This window comes from Megalobrama amblycephala, linkage group LG17 (genome assembly GCF_018812025.1).
Source record: "Megalobrama amblycephala isolate DHTTF-2021 linkage group LG17, ASM1881202v1, whole genome shotgun sequence".
Classification (NCBI taxonomy): domain Eukaryota; kingdom Metazoa; phylum Chordata; class Actinopteri; order Cypriniformes; family Xenocyprididae; genus Megalobrama; species Megalobrama amblycephala.
The window spans coordinates 3846207-3866993 of record NC_063060.1 but is presented as its reverse complement, the minus strand read 5'-3'; the positions used below and the strand labels follow the sequence as shown (position 1 = coordinate 3866993).

Here is a 20787-nt window from a genome sequence, read left to right as displayed (position 1 = left end):
TCAGAGTTGTTACTGTTAACTAAAACTATTAAAAACATGTTAACTGAAATTAAACAAAATTAAAATATTAGAGGAACAAATAATCTTGAAACTTAAAACTAGAAGTTATGCCTTAAACTGACTAAAACTGAAAATAAATAAAGTCTTATGGAAAGATTTAAAAGGCTGAGAAAAATAAAAGCACAAAAACTAAAATGCAAACTGAAAATAAAATAAAAGCTAATTCAAAACATTAGCAAATGCTACAATATTATATAAATAATACTAAATATTTATTTGGTATGTACTGTAAATTTAGACATCATGTGACTACAATGCACAATCAAGAAGAGTTTTTGCAGGAATATCTCGAGTTGGTTTGATCTGTGATTGAAGCTCTTCATGAAGCAGAACAGACTTTAAAATAAACTGCAGCAAGTTTACAACTGACTCTGTTCAAAGCGTGTTGATAATTTCAAATGCTCTGAACAGTTCGTGCAACACATTTCAGCAATGAAAATGCTGAAAAGTATTTTATGAATCTGTGAAGATTCAGCTCTTCGTTGTTGTTGTTGAAGGATGCAGCAGCAAAAAATACATATTACAAAAGACATGGATGGATGGATGGATGGATGGCAGATAGAACAATAGAAAAGAATGACCGACAGACCAACCGATAGGGAAAAAATGAGACAGATAGAAAGAATGACAGACAGATAGAACAACAGAATGACAGACAGAGAGATAGATAGATAAAATGACAGACAAGACAGATAGAATGATAGCAAGAACGAGACAGACGCCTGGATCCAGAGAGGGTGTAAATGGTCGTGAAAATTAGATGAATTTTTTTTTTCTTTTTTCAATCAGTTTATACCTGCACACTCGCACCTCAAACCTTCATCTAGGACTCAAACTCGTGCTGGGACAGTGGTGCTGTTTGCAGTGATTTGAAAGCATCTATTAGGGGTAAAAATCAAACTGAATAAACAACAGAAACTCTGGAGTTAGTTTGTGTTTGTGATCTGTGGAGAGACCAATGACAGCTTTTATGACATGTTTCATCATCAGCAGTGATACATTCATTCATTCATTCATTCATTTGTTCTTCCCCTTTATTATCATTTACAAAAACAAATCATTTAACTTAAAATAAGTTAAAAAAAAAAAAAAGTTGCCTTGAACTGAAAGTCACTGAATATGTGTGGCAGACTGAGAGAAGACAACTGAATGTGAGAGATAAAAATATTATTTTTTTTTTTTTAAAAAAGTGAGAGAAAGAGAGAGAGATTTCATCATGTTATCGGGCCGTGTGCCTTCTGGATAGAGGCCCAAAAATGCAGGGTGAAAGAGAGAAAATCTATTTTTCTAATGAGCTTTAAGGTTGATGCTAAATGTAGAAAATCATATAAAATGTTGCCCAAAAAAATTCACACTTTGTTCAGGGTTCTAATAATCTCCGCAAAACAAGAAATACTGTGCAAATAAATAGGAGGAGAGGAACCTGCATCAGTGTTTTCCTCTGCCACAGATGTTCTTGGATCGGTTGGCTTTTCACAATGACGCATTTCTATTTTTATTTTTTCATGTTTTCAATAAATATGACTAAATGGGTGAATCACAAAAACATGTCCAGGTAACCACAAATTCAAAAGAAAAAAACATTCTTAAAATGCCTTTATTTTGCTTATTTTCATGAGAATTAAGCATATATTTACCCAAAATTCTCATTACCATAGTGCATTCAGCTGATATTATGATTCTCAATGGTGATTCTTATTACTATAATACATTACAATAAAAATATACTGTAATAAACTGATTTATAATCATAAATTAAAGGCTGTGCAACAAATACCATGATCTATAAATGTGTCTCAATTTCAATTTTTTTTTTTTTTGGCACTACAATAATGAGATTCAGACTTTTGGCATTATGGTAATGAGATGTTTTTGCACTGTGATTAAAGGATTAGTTCACTTCAGAATTCAAATTCCCTGATCATTTCCTCACCCCCATGTCATCCAAGATGTTCATGTCTTTCTTTCTTCAGTTGAAAAGAAATTAAGGTTTTTGAGGAAAACATTCCAGGATTTTTCTCCATATAGTGGACTTCACTGGGGTTCAACGGGTTGAAGGTCCAAATGTCAGTTTCAGTGCAGCTTCAAAGAGCTCTACATGATCGAATAAGGGTCTTATCTAGTAAAACGATCACTCACTTTCTAAAAAACATAAAATTTATATACTTTTTAACCACAGATGCTCATCTTGCACTGCTCTGCGATGCTCCACACATTACGTAATCACGCTGGAAAGGTCACTCATGACGTAGGCAGAAGTACTGCAGTAGGGTGAAAAATTCTCCAACTTCAAAATCGTCCAACATTGTTGTTTTATCTTTTTTTTTGTAAAGAGCGTTTGACTTAGTCTTTGCACGTCCTTTGTAGACACTGGATCGGTACTTCTGCCTAAGTCACGTGTGACCTTTTCAACGTGATTACGTAATGCGTAGCACAGAGAAGTGCAAGACAAGCATTTGGGGTTATAAAGTATATAATTTCACTAGATAAGACCCTTATTCCTGGTCTGGGATCATGTAGAGCTCTTAGAAGCTGCACTGAAACTGACATTTGGACCTTCAACCTGAGTGAAGTCCACAATATGGAGAAAAATCCTGGAATGTTTTCCTCAAAAACCTTAATTTCTTTTTGACTGAAGAAAGAAAGACATGAACATCTTGGATGACATGGGGGTGAGTAAATTATCAGGAAATCTGAATTCTGAACTGAACTAATCCTTTAAAAAAAGTTCTAAAATAGGCTTGAGCTTTAGCAGAAATACAATTTCTTATTTCTTTTCTTCTGATTTTGGGGAGGAAAGTAACTGGTTTTGTGAGATTCACCCATACGCATGCTCACATATCAACCACTTTTATCCGTAAAATAAAAATCAAATGATAAAAAACAAAAGGTTCTATTTGAACGCGTCCCTCCCGAGAGACACAAAGTCTGCTTCTAAAACGCAGTTCAACTTCGTGTGTCTTCAGATCTGCCACCGTCATCGTGCAGTTCAGCACTGCGCAACATCCTCTCTCTTTTTCTCAGCATTTTTCTCATGCTTTCTGCTGATTAAAACCACGTCACGCGGACAGGTGCTGCCGTCTGCCCGCTGTGTGCGCCCAAACCTTGAGGAATGATCGCTCTGAAGTTCAATGGTTTAAAAAAAAAAAAGAAACAAAACGCTGTCTGAAGCAATATGAGAGTGTATTTTTCTCTTCTGGGTTTGGCGTGCTCTCTGACCTGTCTCCAGCCAGTTAAATGTGTGTTAGTGATGAGCAGGTTCAGAGGTTTGCGTTCAGCTCTGGCCGCTGGTTCCACCGAGTTCGAGATCAGTCCAGCGCCGCGTCGCTGCTGGAAGGGAAAGGGTGCGGTGTTGGCCAGGCCGGCGCAGTGGGGCTGAGATGATGATGTGTCGATGTGTTCAGGATGTGGGCTGAGGTCTTACGAGTTATTGGAGGCGTTCTCATTGCTTGGAGAGCTGGAGGAGGAAGAGGAGGAGGAAGAGGGGGAGAAATTCATCCCTGATAGGCCGGGCGGATCCGTGGCTGTGTTCTGCCCACTCAAACTCTTCCTGCATACCGGACACGTGTCATGCTGGGAAACAGAGAGAAAACACATGACACTCAACACTACAGCAAATCAGCATATTAGAATGATTTCTGAAGGATCATGTGACACTGAAGACTGGAGTAATGATGCTGAAAATTCAGCTTTGATCACAGGAACAAATTACAGTTTAAAATATATTTAAATAGAAAACTATGGAAGCTTGTTTCTGCCACTGAAATAAAAATAAAAAAGGTAATTCCCACTTTTCTCTCACAATTCTGACTTTTTTCTCGCAATTGCGAGTTAATATCGAGTTATGAAGTCAGAATTGTGAGTTATGAAGTCAGAATTGCGATATAAAGTCAGAATTGCATGATATAAAGTCAGAATTGAGATATAAAGTCAGAATTGCGAGATATAAAGTCAGAATTGAGATATAAAGTCAGAATTGCGAGATATAAAGTCAGAATTGCGTGATATAAAGTCAGAATTGCGTGATATAAAGTCAGAATTGCGTGATATAAAATCAGAATTGCGTGATATAAAATCAGAATTGCGTGATATAAAGTCAGAATTGCGTGATATAAAATCAGAATTGCGTGATATAAAGTCAGAATTGCGATATAAAGTCAGAATTGCATGATATAAAGTCAGAATTGCGATATAAAGTCGGAATTGCGTGATATAAAGTCAGAATTGCGTGATATAAAGTCAGAATTGCGCGATATAAAGTCAGAATTGCGCGATAGTCAGAATTGCGATATAGTCAGAATTGCGCGATATAAAGTCAGAATTGCGCGATATAAAGTCAGAATTGCGCGATATAAAGTCAGAATTGCGTGATATAAAGTCAGAATTGTGAGATATAAAGGCAGAATTGCACGATATAAAGTCAGAATTGCACGATATAAAGTCAGAATTGCGATATAAAGTCAGAATTGCGCGATATAAAATCAGAATTGAGCGATATAAAGCCAGAATTGCACGATATAAAGCCAGAATTGCGTGATATAAAATCAGAATTGCGTGATATAGGCAGAATTGCGTGATATAAAGTCAGAATTGCGTGATATAAAGTCAGAATTGCGATAGAAAATCAGAATTGCGATATAAAATCAGAATTGCGATATAAAGTCAGAATTGCGCGATATAGTCAGAATTGCGCGATATAGTCAGAATTGCGTGACATAAAGTCAGAATTGCGAGATAAAGTCAGAATTGCGTGATATAAAGTCAGAATTGCGATATAAAGTCAGAATTGCGTGATATAAAGCCAGAAATGCGCGATATAAAGTCAGAATTGCGCGATATAAAGTCAGAATTGCACGATATAAAGTCAGAATTGCGATATAAAGTCAGAATTGCGTGATATAAAGCCAGAATTGCGAGATATAAAGTCAGAATTGCGATATAAAGTCAGAATTGCGCGATATAAAGCCAGAATTGCGCGATATAAAGTCAGAATTGCGCGATATAAAGTCAGAATTGCATGATATAAAGTCAGAATTGCGATATAAAGTCAGAATTGCGTGATATAAAGTCAGAATTGCGAGATATAAAGTCAGAATTGCGATATAAAGTCAGAATTAACTCGCATTTGTGAGAAAAAAAGTCAGAATTGGGAGATAAAAAGTCGCAATTATCCTTTTTTTTATCCCGTGGTGGAAACAAGCTTCCATTCATGTTAGTTAATTTTATAATAATTTCTCTACTTGACATTGCCATTTTCACGCCGCTGTATTCAATATTAAATTAAACTTTTTTGAAAATATTATTTCAATTAGTGTTTTTTCTTTTGTTCTATAAATGATTTTTAGTCTTTTGCAAAGGTTAAAAAACTATCAAATGCATTAATGACATCATCCTCCAGGAAGTGATATTTGGGGGAGAATCAGCAATGGAGATTTTATGACTTATTGTGAATTTAGCCGTTTTTTGTTTTTTTTTCTGTTTGACAATGTAAGGTAACACTTTTACAATAAGGTCTCATTTGTTACATTAGTTACAGTAACTAACATTAACTATCAAAGAGCAATACAATGGTTACAGTATTTATTCATCTTTGTTAACATTAGTTAATAAAAATACTATTGCTCATTGTTTATTCATGTTAGTTCACAGTGCATTAACTAATGTAAACAAATACAACTTTTGATTTTAATAATGTATTAGTAAAGGCTGAAATTATGAACTAAGATTAATAAATGCTGTAGAAGTATTGTTCATTCGCAGTCCATGATGTAACTATGATGTAACACAACTAATGTAGTAGTGAACTAATATTAACAAATGAAACCTTATAGTAAAGTGTTACCCAATGTGAATATTAAAAATATGACAATACAAATGAATATACAAAATATGACAAAATATGACATAAAAATATATGAATATGAAGTTGAACTTCAGGTTATGTACACTAATTGACAAGCGCTCACAGAGCAATGCCTAACTTCAGCTCGTTATTTCAATCGTGTTCATTTTCTAGTCATCAAGTTGAAGATTAATGAATAAATTCATTAATCTTAGATTAAAAGAAAATAATAAATAAAGTTGAAGCGTCTGAGTTTGACTAGCACATTTCTGAAAGCCTGGCATTTTATTTTACAGAAGTGCTTTCTTAATTGCAACACATGCATATTCATTTAAAAAAGTTACAAAGTTCATAGGTGCTGTAACAGGATGGACCAAATGTGCCAGTTTGTGGCCATTAATAGGAAATCAATTTGCAAACTCCTGCCTTCCTGTACAGAACCAGAGTGAACGAATGAAATTAATGTTGCAAGCTACAAATTGAAACAGACTTTATCTGAATCACTCATTAAAGAACAATTAAATGATGTCAAAAGTTGTAAACATATTGAGTTTAGATGATGAAGTCTGGAGAAACGCATTAAAGAGAAACGCCACCTGCTCGAGCCAGGGAACTATACAGTCATTATGAAAGAGATGATTGCAGGGAAGTTGTCTAACGTTCTCTCCTGCGCTGTAGTCTTCTTTACAAACAGGGCACTCTAGACCAGCACCTGAAACACATAAACAAACACAAGTCAGAAACAAGAAGTGATGCATCACTAAATCACAATGTTGATGGTGAGTCTAAGTCTAAATGGGCTGCACTGTTATTAGAGATGCGAAAAGACTATATATTTTCAAATCGACTAGTCTGTGGCTTGTCTGAATGACTAGAGAACTAATCCGACTGCATTATAAACTGCATAATTTATTATCTTATTATTTAGGTGTTATTTGTTTTAAATACACTACCATTCAAAAGTTTGGCGTCGGTAAGATTTTTAAATGTTTCTGAAAGAAAAGTTGCCTGTAACCAAACAGTTGATGAGCCCCACTGACTTCTATCGTATGTCCATCAACTGTTTGGTTACAGACATTCTTCAAAATATCTTCTTTTGTGTTAAGCAGAAGAAAGAAACTCATACAGGTTTGGAACAACTTGAGGGTGAGTAAATGATGACAGAATGTTCATTTTTGGGTGACTCATCCCTTTAAGTTTGCATTGGAAGATGTGAATCTTTTACAAAGGCAGTGTTTTGACAGCTATAGTGATGATGCTTTAAAAAAGCGGATGAATTTAGAGATGCAATGCTTCAGAGAGGGTTTTACCAAAGCTAAAGCACAGCACACTGTCAGCATACAAAACCCTCTCCGAGAAATCTCGAAATTCACCCTGCTTGAAGCACTGCAGCCAATGAGAACAGAGATCAAGTGATGTTATGGAATCGGTATGATGTGCTCTAGCAGTGTGTGGTCATGTGCCAGACGTCTGTGTTCTTACCCACGTGCTCCTGTTTTATCTGGACTGTGGGGAGACTCTTAATCTTCTCTTTGTCTGCCGGAGGGGGACCCGTATTTTCAAACTGATTTAATAACTACAAGATGACAACAGGGACAAAAATGGAGCATGTGATAATACTGTTTTTTTAACGCACCGAGAGTGTTTCATACTCATTGTGGCTCTGCAGAGTTTAATACTCACTGTGGTTGTAAAATAAAGCAAAAAGACATTTGAGGTTGTGCGTTACAGTGATTTTACCATAATGCACCACTAAAGTGATCCGTATTTCTCATCCACTATACAGCACGTGTGGTATAATACCTGTGTTATGATGGCATCTAATCCATTGGCACCCCATGCATAGTCCATTGGGTTGGAATGAAGCATTCCCCTGTAAGACAGCAGTTTATAGTCCAGTAATCAGACGTAGATTGTCATACACTGAGAAATGATGGAAAGAAAGAGAAAATGTCATCAGTGACTCACCATGGCCCCATCGCCATGTTTGGCATAGCTGTCGGAGCGATGATTCCGTTAACTAACTGCTGAATGATTCTGTGAAAACAAAGCAAATTAACATTTTTAAACATTTTAAAATGTGAATATTCAAAACCATTTTATTTCACCCGTTCAAGCAGCGGTTTTCAAAGTGTGGGGAGATGAGCTGGAAAAACAGCCGTTGCAAAGACGTTCAAGTGCATGAATAGCAGTTGGTGCTCTGCCTTTATAAAGCGGCACAGAACGCCAATTCCACTGAATTGTTCTTCTTTAGACTTGTCACTGTCTGAACAAGCCTGACATTGAAGTTCCTCACCATAGAAAAGCTTTAAAGCCTGCTGTCTACATTAATGACCGTAGTATATTATTACCACAGTAATAATATGAAATGAAATAGACCGGGGTCCGCACACCTTTTGAACAATGAATTTCCACCAATTTTCCAGTTGATTACTAGGTAAGGTTTTAAAAAACATTTTTTTAAAATAATAAAAAAAGAGATTATGCTCACAAAAAGCTGAGTAAAATTAGAAAAAAATAATAAAAAAAATACAATACAAATAATTGCATATAACATATGCATATATATTGCATATATATATTTTAAACTTATTTAATCATTAAATACATTTAAAAAATTTTATACATTTAAAGTACACAGACTAATTTGGAGCAGACATCATTAGTTATGTCACGTGCAGCTTCGCGCACATAGTAGTGGCAGAAAAACAGCGGTAACAAGTGGAGGAAAATACGCAAAATCCACAGAATAAGAGAAAAATGTTTTGTCGTGTCACTGAATCAAAAAAAGGAGTCTTCATTTTTATAGAATACCATCGATGAAGATGCCTAAACGGAGACGTTTATGTTGCAAGTCACAGACTGGACTGATGAAACCTGCAATGATTAGTCTACTATTAAAGCATGAATTTGATGTAAGCAGTAAGCCTACATAATATTCACATATGCAGTTCATAGAGGACATATATACATAGCAGACACAGCATAAAATAATATTTAAATCCGTAACATTTTACATAGATAACTTTTAAACATAACATTTTTATCTCACAATTCTGACTTTTTTCTTGCTTTTACGTGTTTATATCTTTATAACGCAATTGTTTATATCACAATTCTAAAGGGGAAAAAGTCAGAATTGCGGGATATAAACTCGCAATTTTTGAGGAAAACAGACTGCTGCTGCAGAACTGTCATTTTCTGCCACCAGGTAGGCTCCGCCCACAAAAATATAGGTCTATATATATATATATATATATATATATATATATATACACATATACACACATACATACATACATACATATACACATATATACGCACATACACACACACATATATATATATATATATATATGTGTCAATAAAATTTATATATTAATTTTAAAAATTAAAAAAAAAAAAACATTTTTTATTACCATGACTGGAAATCATTATTTTTAAACTATTTTTAAATTGACCTAATTATTTTCCATTAAAGTTGGAATAGACATATCTTCCGTACATTCCATTTGCAAAATTAAAATGCAAAAGAATGAATAAATCTGAGGTACAATGCCAATTCTTACCCTTCTAAAGTCGGTACACCCTCATGCCGTGCCCCTTGTCTCCGGGGAAGGTGCCGTCCCCGTGGCTGTCTCGCCCCGTACCGCTGTCGTGAGGCCATCTCCCGTTCTCTGCGGTTCTCTGCGTCACGGTTATCTTCCCCTGGCAAACCCGCCCTGAATTCGAAGCCCTCATCGAAGATCCCCAGAGCAAACTGCCCATATCCATGTGGGAACGTAAACAAGTGCTGGTCCACATTCTGATGGGTGAGAGGTAATGCTTTAAACAACCAGCTGCTTCACACACACACACACACACACACACGTGATTTTCTTAATGTAGCTTACGTGATTGCCCTGGATAAGAGCATGTTCGCATTCAGGTTCAGAAATCTCACTTTTCACTTATATATGAACCAAACTAGTTTGCACACAGTACTCAGTGGACAAAAGCATGTGTAACAGAAAGGCCTGCTGTACAGCACAATAATGAAGCTGTTAAACAGAGAAGTGACTGACAGCTCACCTCAAATGAGGGGCGATTTTGGTCATTAGAGGCTGTAGACGTGGACCCATTCTCTGCACTGGAATAAAAGAGAAAGAAAAAGAGAAGGGACAGAGAAAAATTAATAAAAATATTAATTAGAACCAGATTATGATATAAAAAATACAGTATGTTTCAGTATAAAAACAAACTGTGCAACTGACTACTATGGTACATCTGCGCTTATGAAAATGTAAATATTAAATGTGTATGAATTGTTCAATTTCTGCAAGTGCAATTCCAGTAATTCTGCTGAATTTCTGAAGAGATGCTTTAAACAGATTTAAAAATGAATCAAAATGTCAAATCTGAATGCTTTTACATTACTGTTTTATTTTTCTAGATCACGTTCACAGTGTTTGTGAATGTGAAAATCAAATCCCATCCAGAGTTTTGTCAGGACCACAGTGCAGCTTTTCGTTTTCCTGCCCAAATGAATTCAGTTCTCCAGACCCACAGCAGGTGGTCAGTACTTTACCTTCCTTCTCCAGGTAACTCCTCGATGAAACCAGACTCACACCGCGGACAGATGTAATCCTGCAACAGAGGGAAAAGAGTGTTATTACATAAAGCCAGGGTAAAATCACTAAAACATATGGCCTAAAGCAGATCATTGCTTTTAGAAAAGCAATATGATAATAAACACCAAAAAAACAAAAAAAACAATAAATAATCAAAACAATAAATGTAACTGAAAAACTGAAATAAAAAATAAATTAAAGCTAAAAAAAAAAAAAAAGATTAAAAAAATTACTAAAAGCTTAAATAAAAATAATTCAAAATATATATAGTATATAAATAACAAAAATAACACTACATAATATTAGACATGTGCCAATATTTGGTAATACGATATATCACGATAATGAACATAAATGATATTGTTACCGTGGGCACCTCAAAATACTGTGAATATTTATTACGAATTATTTAAATTTTTATAATACATTTTAAGAATACTTTACCTATCAGCCGTATAAAATCCACAACACCGTTTTATGGCGCATCAAAGAGGCACGCGCACTATGTGAACAAACCCAATGTGCAATGAGAAGCGCATGGCAGAACTGAGACGCGCTGAATGAAAGTGCATGTTCACCCTGACAGCAGAGGGCGCTGATGGAACAGCAGAAGTGCAGCGGTTACCCCGGAAACCCCGCAAACTAAGCAGGTACTACAGTATTTAAAATGCTTCAAACAGCCATTCATTTTTTTTTGCGTTATTGTATTTTAATGTTCAGAGGTTGTTTTTTTTGCTATAAGAAAAAGAGTTCTTAAACCTGTTATACTATGACAACACTTTTTTTGCAACTTATTTCAATATCATGATAATACCGTATAGCGTGATAAAAGCTTCAGCAATTATCGTAACATGAAAATTTGATACCGTCACATGCCTACGTAATATACAAGGTTCAAACAGTTACTGTAAAATGAAATTCCAGGGCTTTCAAGGACTTTTCAAGCACTACTTTTTTGGTTCACAAGGACTACAATCAGAGAGCTCACTTATCAATCAATACCTTTATTATCTTTCAAATTCTAAAAAGAGGTAAATAGATAAGGGCAATTCCAGCGTTATGGACGTGACATTTGGAGTCAAAACTTGAAATATAAACGCTCAAAGAATGCATTTAATAGCAACATATTAAACCGTCTATTTATATATTCATAATCCCTTACTAAAGGAGTCCAGACATTAGAAAAATGTCAGTCTATACAATTGTTTTATATTTTAGATGAGGGAAATATACAGCGTTACGGACGTGACAAAAAAAGTCACTAAGTTTTGGGTGACAACATATTTTTTAAGAATTCTGCGAATTATATTGCGCAAACCAAAAGTAATACTGCCCACCTAATGAAGAAGGGTTGGCTCTCCACAGAGCATAAAATAATAATTGTATTTCATTTTTCGTGTCCGCATAAATGAGGAAAAAACAACGTTACGGATGTGACAGTTTTCCGTTACGGACGTGACCGGTCTGAAAGCGGCACATGAGACTGCTTTAAAACTGCTTTAAAACTTTCACAGAGACCTCAGGCAGGCATTTAAACTACCAAATATTGAAATCTGGGATACCAGTATAAGACTGCACAATTTATCAACATTTTACTAAACTTTATACCAGGGCTTAAAAACGAAATAATAATAATAATAATAATAAATCACTCCACTCCGAGCAGAATCGGTATTTTAACGTTTCTGTTCCAGCGTTCCTTCTGTATTATAAACGTTCTGAAACTGGTTTGATTAGAAAAAATAAAGGTTAATAACATTTGATGTTATTATTGAATAATATTAGGCTAGTATATATGCTATAATGTTTAGTGATTTTGATATCGCAGACTAAATACCGGCAGGCAGGAATAACTATAGGCTATTTACTCATTAAAACCAAAGGTGTTCATCAGTGATTGTACATCAAGAGCAAGGACACGTTGTGTGCATTTTGTTTTGTGCTTTTACCAGAACGAAACGCTCGATTGTCTGTGTGAAAACTGCGCGTGTGCACGAGCGCCAAGAGAACTGATAACAGCGGCAACGAGCACTGGCCATGATTTCAGAAACAACACGTTCCAGCGGAAAGATCGCCTCTTATTTAAAACAGACCTATGAATTTCTTATCGAAAAATGTTTTTTTTTCTTTAGGTAGGCTACAATTATTCTCTGAGTTTAAGTAAAATTTCTGAGACGTTCCAGAAAGATTCTAGTAGAGAGGCAGCTGAAAGCGCACGCAGTTTTTTTAATTTATTTATTTTATTTTACAAAAGTACAATGGTTTGTTGTTATTGTGAGCGTACACAAATACAAGTAGACCATTTGTAGTCTTGCACTAGTCTATAGGCTATCGCCAAAAATGAGGGAAGGCCTGTTTTCAGTTGTTTCAGCTGTCATGAGGAAAAAATCCATCAGAAAGCGCAGGCGCGTTCGTCGGCCAGAGGGATAAAATGTAGCAAATTTAGTTTCATATTTATAGTGGGCTATAGCCTATTATTATTATTATTATTATTTATTTATTTTTTTTTTTATTTCATCTCGTTGATTATGATAATTGAATAGCATGACGGATGCGCAATGTTGGGAGACATGCAGCGGGTCAGACATAAGTTTGACCACTTCATTAAGTTTTGTTTTATATTAAGTCTTTCTTTAAAGTGAATTTCGTTTTGTAGAAATTGTATCTTAATTTCAATCAATGTTTCATCAACCAATTGCCTATATTTAATAAATGGGAAGAAAACCATGAACGTCGGGTGTGGAATGGATTGCGTAAGAAACGAACTCATGTTTCCGCGGCCTTTGAATAAGGCTGAAGCAATAGACGTATTTTTTATTATTATTTTTTTTTTAATTTCTTTATTACTTTATTACATGTCTTTATTACTTAATTAATCGATAAGATATTTTTGGTCTAACAATATATTTTAGCTGGTCTAAATTCTAATTTAGACAAATTTGCGTAGGCTATATAAGGTTCCCTTCTAGACAAGCGCGTAAATTGCTGTTTCGGCTGCAAATTTTCAGTAATTTCGATCGGTGCATCATGATAATTCATGTATAGTAAAAGAATAAAGAAACAACTCTAGACTTATTGGCTAGGCATGGAAAAGTACTTCAGCCATCCCGGTAGCTGACCATTAGCAGAGCTGGCGATGGGGTAAATATGCTTGGGCAATATCTAATAATAATAATAATAATAGCCTAATAATAATAATAATAATAATAATAATAATATCTCAGCAAAGAATGAACATATTTATTTGTCTCGTCGGCACACGTCCGCTAACGGTAACACAGCGCGTCAAGGCTTTCTGTTGTCTTGGCTACCTTACAAACTGGCGATGGAAACAATAGTGAATTTTCCCCCCTTTTGTAATTTACATGTAAAAAAATGAATGTGATTTTAACGGTGAAATTTTGTAAAAACACTACGGAAAAAAAAACTGTAAATAGATTAACAGTAAGTTCCCATACTAAATACAGGGAAAACTGTAAAAGCTCTTACCAGACATTTAATGTAAATTTTTAGACGTAAAAATGAACAAATCAATATATAATTTACAGTCAAAAACTGTAAACTGATATTCCCACAATTCCCTGTGTGACACTCCACATTTGAAAGTATTTTGTTTAAATAGTCATGTTTCTTAGTTTTTGTTATCAGTTATGTACATTAGGGTTTTATGTTACATCTTCTGTTGTTTAATGAATGTTTATTGCATTATGCAAGTGTTGTGGGTTACCATGATGGTGTATTGTGTTTGCGTGAATTATCTTTGCACCTTCTAAATATTAGTATTCAGCTCGTGGAAAAGCTACTTGTGATGAACTCTGATTCTTCATGTGGCTTTCTCTTTTACCACCTGCATTATTATGGTGGTGGTCAGTATATGTTAAAGGTACAAAACAGATTTTAGTGGTAGTGTGCATTGAATTTACTGGTTTACATTCATATTTTCTTGTTTGTACATTACAGTTTTATACTGTAAAATTTACGTTTTTCTGTATTTTTACAAAATTATTCTGGCAACCACAGCTGCCAAATTTATTTTGTAAAAACTATGGAATATTTTTTACAGTGTAGCACTAGCCTATTTTCTATGATATTCTGCTTTCATTTTTGGGCTTCAGTTGGATGCTTTATTTTCATATTTAGTCAACTGAGTTCAGTTCTAAAAAAAAAAGCAAAAAAAAAAAAAAAGCAAAGGCTACATATAAATAGGTGAATCTGCGACGGGGCCTATATGGGTGGGGACCCCCACGCACCGCGGGGGCTGCGGGGGTGTCCCGTACGCCCATGATTAGACCTATTTCTCACGTTGACAAGCGTGTGCGTTGTTTAAGAATCAATTCAGAGACCATGAGTTCTTACAGAACTGCTTGCTAAAATACATTGATAAATATTAATGTTTATCATAAAGCAGTTTAAAATCGCATGTTTCCACACAGTCAGGTGAACCGATTGACGTACACTATTGTCAATCGCAATCATGTTTTGTCTAAATGATCACACGGATTTCGGCTAGTTTTAACAGTTTAAAGCGGAGCCTTGAGTCAAAATGATCAAACTTTATTTCAAGTCAAAATTATTGCAATCCTATTATTTTTATTTTATCAGCTTGATCGCGCGGATTGTGATCAATAGGCTATTCATTTTTTAACCAACAGGTAAAAACGCGACATCCGAGGGAAGTGTCCCATGAGACACAATGCTCTTCTAGAAGTTGTACTGTATCATATAGGCCTACCTTTTGATGTTCATATTTCGTTCTGTAACCTGCAAGAGGAAGAGAAGATCGGTTCGTGTGCGCCTGATCCGCTTGATCTGAGGCGCTGCAGTAGCTAATCTGTCACGCGCCGTAGCTATTAAAGAGCGACATCTATGGTTTAAATTTTGTTATAAATCGACTGAATTTGAAAGTTAAACCTTTTTCATATTAAAACTAACAAAGCACAAAGAGTATTGCGATTATTGGATATGTTCTGATATGGTAAGCCTGAAACAGATGATGGCAAAATAAAGAAGCAAAGTCAAAGGATTTAATATGTAGCGTCCGTAACGGTCACGTCCGTAACGCTTTTTATGGTTGTTCAGAGCAACGTAGTGAAATGAATTGTTTATCCTAATAAGCATAAACATAATTTAGCTTTGCATATAAAGTTTCAAGTTATTTGCATAAATAATTGTTATATGACATAAACTTAATCTTTAAAACGTTACGGACGTGACAGAGCACTGAAGCGTCTTGACCTCTTTATTCCCGCCCTTATAAATTCATCAGGCAGTGCTGTTATGACAAAATGAGTGTATTTATTTCTCAGGCATGCCTCCATCTTTCTGCACAACGCTTACTGTTAAAATAAAGTTTAAAAAAGGGTGGTCTTTGATCCCTTTTTGAAAGCATGAAATATGGTTGGTTGAAAATGTAATTTAAGCATTGTTGCTTACCACATATATTGTGGATAAACATGGCAATTTTCTTAAAATTTCTGTTAGAGCACATTAATACAGTATAATACAGACCTAAATGGATAATTTAAAAAGGGTTTTGTGCTTTTGGTAAAAACTTTTTTTTTTCATGGTAAAGATGACATTTGCGTGGAATTGCCCATAAATAAAAATAAACTAATATGGTAAAACCAAAATGGTAAAAATAAAGCAGCACATGCAATGACTGTTATAACTTTAACCGTTGAAAGGATACTATGCCACAGATATTGCTTTCCTTATTCAAACTGATTTTTTTTTCTCATGAATGTATGATTGACATGAAGAATAAAAGCTATATCATGTATTTGGATATTTATATGAGCAGTATCACAGTCATAGCCATGCGAAATGGCTCTGTCTGTCTATCTATCTATCTATCTATATCTATATATCTATAAATATATATATATATATATATATATATATATATATATATATATATATAGATAGATAGATGGGCTGTAGTGTTAATTTTGCATGAAAAGACTGTTTTATCGATAAAATGAAACACTAAATTCACACACACACACACTAATATATATATGTCTTTTAATAATTGCTTAATAAGCACCCTAAATGAACCCTGCTATAGTTTATACTGAAAATTTTTGTTTACTTTACAAGTCATTAAGAGTCTTATTAATAGATCAAGTAAAATATGAATATAAAAATACATTAAAAGTTTCATGCCATGTCTAGTAAATAGTGCTGCACTAGAAATGTATACCGTGTGATAACCTGCTGTTAAAAATGGTCCAAATACCGTTACTTTAAGAATGACAGCAAAAGAACTACATTGAGATCTTGTTATCGTGAAATAAAATTACTCATACAGTGAAATAATATTATTTTGGTCATATCACCCACCCTTAAACAACAGGTAATGAATATGGCCGATAACACAATTAGCCTAAATGATGCCCATACTCTTAAAAAGATGTCAAACAAGTAAACTTTTTCACCATCAGAGTCTGATGAGGCAGTTGAGGGCAGAAATTATTTTCTTTTGGCTTGATCCCTTTATCAATGTTGCAGACACCTCTATCTCATCTAGTTTCAATTAATTCATAAATTAAAGAATTTTAAGATCTGTCATCTATTATTCAGTTACTTTTCCTGTTGTTTTAGGTTTTTGCCATGATATCGGTTCAGTATTGGTAGAGATATTTTAGTCAGGTATCGCATCCAAGTCATAATTTTGATATCATGACAACACTACTAATAACAACAATAAGAATGTATTCTTTACGCATTCAATAATGTTTGTAATAAAATAATTATTAAACAAAGAAAATCTAGCTTTTAATTTAACGGTCCATGAAGACTGACAGGTGGAATTTTCTCAAGAAAAACAACACAGGCAAGTCCAGATTTATCTTCTTGACTGGTTTATGTGGGGACCTAAACATAAAAAGAAAATGGATGCAGAACAACTCAACTAATCTGCAGTCTACTCTATACCATGACACAAAATTGTAATTCATAAACTTCTACAAATCCTCAGCCTCTTTACATGTTTGTGCATGAGATATTTTACCTGATGATATGCTTTCCTATACAAATACAAAGTGAAGTACTCTCAGCTGCATTTTCTCACAAATGAGTTTTGCAGAATTCCCTCAATACGGAAAAGCAGCTGAGATTCATGACCTCTAGCTGACCCTCAGCTCAGTGACTGCTGTTCCGACCGGTTTGGGCTCTTTCTAGAGGCTCCGCACAACAACAGGAGGATAATAACGACACAGAACGATGAAGAGACATGCAAAAGAGCTTTGTGACGCCATCCATTCTCTGCCCTGCTCCCCCTGAAACCTCACACAAGGAGCAACACGTGAAGATCCTTTTGGAAAGATCTCTGGCCTCGTGTTTCCCGACAGCTACATGAATAATAAAACTGAGAAATAAAACAGATCTGTGGTTTAAGATTAAATCCTGATGTGTCCTGGGTCATTCGCTGTAAAGCAGACAGTGAATTACGGCCGTTTTAGAGATGACATCATCGTTCTCCAGCCGTATTAGCTTCATTTATTATGAGTGTCAACAGAAAGTTGACCTTCATTAACACATACTGTGTGTTAAAACCACTAATACATTATAAATGAATCCGCTGATCTCATCACAACCAGTTTTAGAGTCAACAAACTGTATTAGTAAAACTAACCCAATGATCTCATATCAGTATCAGTTAACTTCAGACACCTGACCTGAATCACACGTGACATGATCAAAATCTCACCAATTTAAAACCAAAATCTCATACTATTTACAATAATTAGCTAATGGCACTAACCAGATCTCAAGATAACCAGTCTTCTGTGACAAATCAATATGGAAGCTCGTTTCCGCCATGAAATTCAAAATAAAAAGGTAATTGCAACTTTTTCTCAAAATTCTGACATTTTTTTCTCAGAATTGCAAGATACAAACACAATTGTGAGTTTTAAAGTCAGAATTCTGAGGAAAAGATGTCTTTTTTTTCCCCTCACAATTGGACATTATAACACGCAATAGCGAGTTTATATCGCACAATTCTGACTTTTTTCTCGATATATTATGATATATAAACATTTGCGAGTTATAAAGTCAGAATTGTGTTCATATAAAGTTTATATGTTGCAATTTTGACTTTAAATGATGCAAATGCAATTTTTTATCTCACAATTCTGAAAAAAAAATGTTAGAATTGTGAGATAAAAACAACTGCGAGAACAAAAAAGGTCAGAATCGTGTTGTGTTATATAGCTCTATATTTTTCGACTCACTATAGTAATTTATTATTTATTTTTAATCTAATTTTTATTTATATTAATCATTTTTCATTTAATAGATTAATAACAAACTAATAATTGTTGAATCTAATTTATTTACTTATTTTTGTAATTGGTAAATGGGTACATAACAGCAATGTGACAATCCATTTGAAAACATATTTTATGTTTTTATTATTAAGCATGAATGTTTATTAAAATAAAATCAGAATTGTGTTCATATAAAGTTTGTTGCATTCCTGACTTTATATGATGCAATTGTGAGTTTTCATCTCGCAATTCTGAGAAAAAAAAGTTAGAATTGTGGGATAAAAAGTCAATTACCTTTTTTTCTTTTTTTTTTTTTTAATTTAGTGGCGGAAACAAGCTTCCATAAAATCAAAGATCAGAAACCAAACACATAAAAACAAGCCTTCAGCATTTGATCAACTTATATACATTAGTTATCATCAACTTAACCTAAATATAGAAAAATTATAGTCTTTATATGTACAAAAATCAGGCCTAGTTAAAACACAACTAACCAGCTGATCACATAACAACCAGCCATCTGTTTCCACCAATCACAGATCAGGAAAAACACACAAACCATCAGCATTGAGAATCAACAGTGTCTTATTAAAAATAATTAGTCCAACTAGTTGTTCTCCAGCAGTTTTTAGTTAAAGCCACATAACGAACACGACACCAAAACCATGGCTTTGAATATCTGACAGCTTTACAATCAAATTGTATTAATCTCACACTACTTAATTAACAGCATAACTAATTATCCAGCAGCTCTCTTAACTAGTTCTCTGTTTTGATCAAGTAAACTGCAGATGAACTACATCTGAAACACAAGCCAGAACAACTGATCAGCAAAGTTCATCACGTCAATATTATTATTTACGACGACGAGTTAGTAAAAGTAACGAGTTCATGTCACAACATCCAGTGTGGTTGTGGTTTGACAGATTACACAAAGAGCAGAGCTCCGGAGAGACCGTTAATCTGCGCCCACACCTGCAAAGAGTTCGTCTGATTAAACTCGCATGTCTCCAATTAAGTGTAATTCAATTAAATACTCATTTTAATCCTGATTGTTGCTATTGGCAACCAGCAGCCTGTTAGCCGTTAGCACAGCTAGCGCGGAAAAGCGCTTTTTAAAAGAGGCCGTTCGCTCCGTTACATCCATCCGCACCGATTCTAAGCCTTCGGGAGAGGTTCGTTAAGTCCGCTGCGTCTTACCGGGAGCCGAGGGCTGATCTCTTCTGAGCACCGGTGACAGAAGAACCGGCAGGGCCGCGGGGGAGCTTCCGCCATCTTCGCTGCAGGACCGACTGAGAGCGAGAACGAGGCGAAGTATGGAAGCCCGGACGGAGCAAGCGTGGACGCGTACGGACGACGGGACGCGTTTGGGAAAATACACTGAGCGTGACCCTTTGCTTGACACAATGCAAAAAGTCTTCAGAACAAAATAAAATCATTGAAACAATTTCAATTTACCTGCAAAGTAAAATTAACATATGATAGGCCACTATAGTTTTTTTTTTAGATAATGTATTTTAAATAAACAAATAAATAAATAATAATTAAAAAATAAATAAAATAATAATAATAATTATATATATATATATATATATATATATATATATATATATATATATATATATATAGTGAATTTTTGTTGTTGTTTTTACACAGGCATGAACATAATTATAATATTTATTTATTTATGTAATAATAGTACAAAATTTTCTTATTGCACAACATAAAATAAATAAGCTGAATATGACACCTAGTGGACAAAGAAGGAGTCGATCATTATTTTTAGCCATTATAAACTTTAGGCAGAAAGATTCTTCATGAGTGAATGTATCAGCATCAACTGTTCTAATATATTGTATTAATTTATATATAATCGTACACAGAAGTTATAATTCATATTATAATAATATTATGAATGTTATGAATATTATAGATCTGTGTAATGCCATTACAATCCTGCAGATGGTGATAAAGCATTTAAAACCATTGAGAATTACGTAAT

General features: G+C 34.5%; 1 protein-coding gene across 2 annotated transcripts; it reads right to left on the bottom strand.

The window, feature by feature from the left end:
• Positions 1-3199: 3199 nt before the first annotated feature.
• On the bottom strand, positions 3200-20162 carry rnf126 (ring finger protein 126). 2 transcript variants are annotated; one of them, XM_048163757.1, is made up of 10 exons: positions 19986-20162; positions 10470-10528; positions 9974-10031; positions 9472-9707; positions 7871-7939; positions 7706-7775; positions 7385-7478; positions 6499-6614; positions 3485-3633; positions 3200-3390 (listed from the first exon to the last, which is right to left on the bottom strand). In XM_048163757.1, the coding sequence occupies exons 1-10, from the start codon at positions 20058-20060 to the stop codon at positions 3369-3371; spliced, it is 948 nt and encodes a 315-aa protein (XP_048019714.1). In that variant the 5' UTR covers positions 20061-20162; the 3' UTR covers positions 3200-3368. The 2 variants fall into 2 exon arrangements, with proteins under 2 accessions (XP_048019714.1, XP_048019715.1); XM_048163758.1 differs by having other exon boundaries at positions 3200-3633; positions 19986-20159.
• Between the last annotated feature and the right edge of the window lie 625 nt (positions 20163-20787).